This window comes from Rhagoletis zephyria, unplaced genomic scaffold, assembly GCF_001687245.7.
Source record: "Rhagoletis zephyria isolate East Lansing unplaced genomic scaffold, Rhagoletis_zephyria_1.1 Rzeph_scaffold_22144, whole genome shotgun sequence".
NCBI classification, from domain to species: Eukaryota; Metazoa; Arthropoda; class Insecta; order Diptera; family Tephritidae; genus Rhagoletis; species Rhagoletis zephyria.
This window is the reverse complement of record NW_016179202.1, coordinates 3,238-7,407: the sequence shown is the minus strand read 5'-3', so window position 1 is coordinate 7,407 and position 4,170 is coordinate 3,238. Positions and strand designations below refer to the sequence as shown.

At 28.4% G+C, this 4,170-nt stretch overlaps 1 protein-coding gene across 1 annotated transcript; it reads left to right on the top strand.

Moving 5' to 3' along the window:
* Window positions 1-540: 540 nt before the first annotated feature.
* Window positions 541-3,409, top strand: LOC108381325 (uncharacterized; the record flags this gene model as incomplete). Its single annotated transcript, XM_017637744.1, has 2 exons — window positions 541-624; window positions 3,276-3,409. Coding segments are annotated over 2 exons (218 nt in total), but the record flags the coding sequence as incomplete, so codon positions are not given.
* Window positions 3,410-4,170: the final 761 nt, after the last annotated feature.

The window sequence follows — 4,170 nt, the reverse complement described above, 5'->3', positions numbered from 1 at the left end:
TATGCTTGGTTATGTGCGACCAGTTTTTTTCGTGTACATTCTTTACATAGTTTCAAAATTAGATTTGTAAATTTAGTTTCACAATTTAATTTAAAGACATTTGTGATTCGCTATGCATTCCTATACGCGCATCTATGAAACACATACACGCACACATACCACTAGGTAAATAAAAAAACGATCTTTAACTGTAAAAATTTTGGATTTTTAATCGACTAACCAGTGAAAAAATACAGTAAATATATATTAATTTTTTTGTATGATTTTGGTAAAACATATGCAACACAAATATTATTTACTTTTTACAAACTATTTTTGCAACCAGTTTTCACGCTGCATGCCGCAACTAATTCAGACATTCTACACATTCCACTATCCATTTTAAATACATATATTTTTTCCACAGTAAGATACATGTAGTAGGTAACTAGAACCTCTGTGTAAAACTTTTGATAATTGTATTTTTTGTGATTATGTGATTATAAATGTATGTTAGAGTATTTATCTTTTTCCGTTTGGTATTAAAACTTTTTGTCATAATTTTCTTACAGCGCACCAAACTCACTCTCCCGTCCAGCCCCCAGACAGAACTACATCTCTGACATTAGTTCACCACTCATTCAGGTAAGATTTTATTACATATATTTATTTTTTATTTTATAACATCAGCATAAGCTGTATAAAGAATTAACACACACACACGCACATACTGTAGGAGGCGTGGAAAAATCTCGAAAAAAAGCAATTTGGGAAAAGCCTAATAAAAAAAAATGATTACAAAATATTCGAGCTAAAAAGTTACATTTCTATAGCATCTTATTTTGTACCTAATTTGGTTTTACAGTTCTAATAAAATTTTTAAAAAATTATTTACCTAAATTGTAATACCGCAATAAACTGGAATTAATTTGCAATAAATATATAAACAGTTCAATAATTATGTTAATTGGAAGCAATCACAGTGCCTAAAATGTTTGCGTAACAAACAAAAATTTTGCTCATTCAAAGTTTATATTGAAAACAAATAAATATTTTAGTATTATAATATTTACACTGGCAGCACAAACAATAGACTCGTCGTACTTTGAAGAGTTTTGGCTATATTTTTTTATATTATTTTATGTTTAATATTTTTTTATAAAAGCCTTTGTAGTTATACAAAAAACATCATATGAATCCCCTTTTTGAACTTTGAGCAAAAATGATGAAAATTCGACAAATTTTTACCAATTTTTCAAACTTTTTATCAGAATTTTTAGAAAAATTTTTGGTATGCAGTTTTCTAGCCCATTCAATTTTAGTATAACAAAGCGCCAGTTTCGATTTTCCCATACAAAGTGTACTCGAACATTTTTTTATATGGAAGAGACTGCCTAGCATCATCAACAAAAAAAAAAAAAAAAATTTCAAAAATCCACGGTATTTTTTAGCCACTTGAAATTTACACTTTACTAAAATTGAATGGGCTACAAAACTGCCTACCAAAAATTTGTCAAAAAATTCTGAATAAAAAGTTTGAAAATTTGGTGAAAATTTGTGGAATTTTTATAATTTTTGTTCAAATTTTAAAAAGCTGATTTATATGGTGTTTTTTTAATAAAAATAATATTTAAAATAAAATTAACTAAAGAAATATAGGCAACACTCTTCAAAGTAAGGCGAGTCTATTATTTCTGCCGCCACTGTAATAGCTTCTTTTTTAATGACACAAGTATGTATTTTAATTAATGCAAGTTAGTCTACATACATATCTATTGAAATAGTTTTAACAACCTCATTATTATTACTCTTACTCCTTTTCAATGTGATGCAAATACTTAAAGGATTTTCTAACGAAACAATATTACACGCTTGGAACGCGGTTGAGTGCGGTAATTAATTTCGAAATGTTTACATTGTTTTGATTTGTACAAATAAATACAAAATTAATTATTCAACAATGCAAATTATTTTTGTTTTTGTTTTTTAATAATTTTTTTTTAATATAGGCAAAAACGGAACGTTTAAAAAAATTACAATATTTTGCTTTTCATAGAATTTTATAGACACAACTTTATAAGCTTTATAATGCACTAGCAGACCCGGTATACGTCGCCCTGCCTAAAATTAAATACCCCGCCCCTTTTCCAATAACGCCCGTTTTTCTACACGGCACGCAAAAGTGTGGCCAAAATTTAAAAAAAAATTGTAGATAGGGCTTTTTTCATCATTATGTTGGCTAAAGGGATTCTCTAAGAATAATTTTTAAAAGTCGGGACAGTGTCCTTATTTTCTATCATCTTTGATTATGACAAACTGGTACTCTCGCCATACTGCAGTCCATCAATCTTGTCTCAATTTGTTTTAAGGTTTTTATAATTAAACTATGGATAATTTTTATTTATTCAGCTCGAGGCCCAGCAAATATGAATGTATATAAAAGTCCAGTTTTAACAAACAGGTTTTTATAACTATTTTTTAAGCTTTTTTTACTTGAATTTAGCGAAAATATAAAAAACTATACTAATTCACTAAAAAAAATCATGATTGATATACATATGTATATTGTCTGTATACACACATTTTTGCGATCATTTTTCAAGTTTTTATATATATATTTTTTTTTTTGTAAGTAAAACTGTATTAAAAAGATGTTATGTCTTTTTATTCTAAAAACAAAATTGTATGTGCGGATTCGATGCTTAGCAGTGTCTTATTTTTAAAATGAAAGATTTTTTGCGCGAAATATTCAGCTTGTAGCCTAGGCAGTGACAAAAAATTAAGTTCCATGTAGTTGATGTAGGCCAATTAAATTCAAGAACACTATATATGTGGGATGTATGTACTAGAGATGGGCGTAGTCAGGAAAATGAATAATTGAATGAAAAAAATTAAGAATAAGTTTTCATTCATCATTTAAACAATTTTGAATGTCGAATACATTTTTCTAAGGTCTAGTTCATTTGCTCACTATCAAATAATTTTTTTTTGTCGATAGTAAAAAGCATCTGCCTACACAACAACAAATAAAAATATAACAATAATTTTTGGCATGTCTTTTTTTGTGGCTTAATTGTAACAATGACGTGATCCATTGTGGTTTTTTTTAGTAGCGTCAACAAGCTTTTACTCCTACTCATGCAGTGTGTGTGCTCATTAATAAAGTAGGAATTTTTACAGAATTTTTTTTCAATTTTTATTATTCTAAAATACATATGTATATATGTATATATGTATATATGTAAATGTATTTTACTAAATTTGACTATTTTTGTGTTTTGTTTTTATTTTCGTAGGAGGATGGCGATAACAAAATGCTGAAATTGCGTTTCGATGTGAGCCAATACGCCCCCGAAGAAATCGTTGTCAAGACTGTGGATCAGAAATTGATGGTAAGTGCCATTGGATTGCAAACACACACACACACACACACACACACAAAAATACAAAGAACATAAAATAACACAAAAATGATCGCACATATAATTAACAAAAACACAATCTCGCGGCTAACCATTGACTACAAAATTACATACATATGTACATATCGTCATCATCTGTGCAAGAAACCCCTATTTGATATGTTTTCAGAAGTATTGGGTTTTAAATATTTCGTTAGTTCGTTCCCAGCTACTCTGCTACATATGCCAGAATTCAAAAAATGTAAAATTTAAAATTTTTGCATTGATGACGGCGATATGCAGAATACAACTCGCATTTAATCAGGCAATAAAACAAGTGCCAAGCCAAAAGCCGCATAGCAAAAACGTATGGTTTTGAAAAAGTATTAGCACTTCGAAAAATAAATTTAAAAAAACTAAAAAAAAACTTAACTAGAAAAGAGAAATATAGTTCATGTGTATGTATTTACATTAGGCTGCCTCACTCTCCATACAAAACATCGATACTTTTTTCCATCGGAGTTATAAAATATATTATATTTTAAGATTTCCGTCAAAATATTTAGGAAAAATATTAAGATTAACGTGAGCTGTATCGATTTGGAAATACCTCCAAAAGTTTGCGTTTTTTATATGTATATAGATAAAATTAGTTTGAAAAAATTTTTTTTTCCCCAAAAAATCCTTTCAGTTGATATGAATCCTTAAGCTTAAATGGTCTACATACAAAAATATTTAAAACAAGTAAGAAAGTCTAAGTTCGGGCGGAGCCGAACATTAAATACCCGGC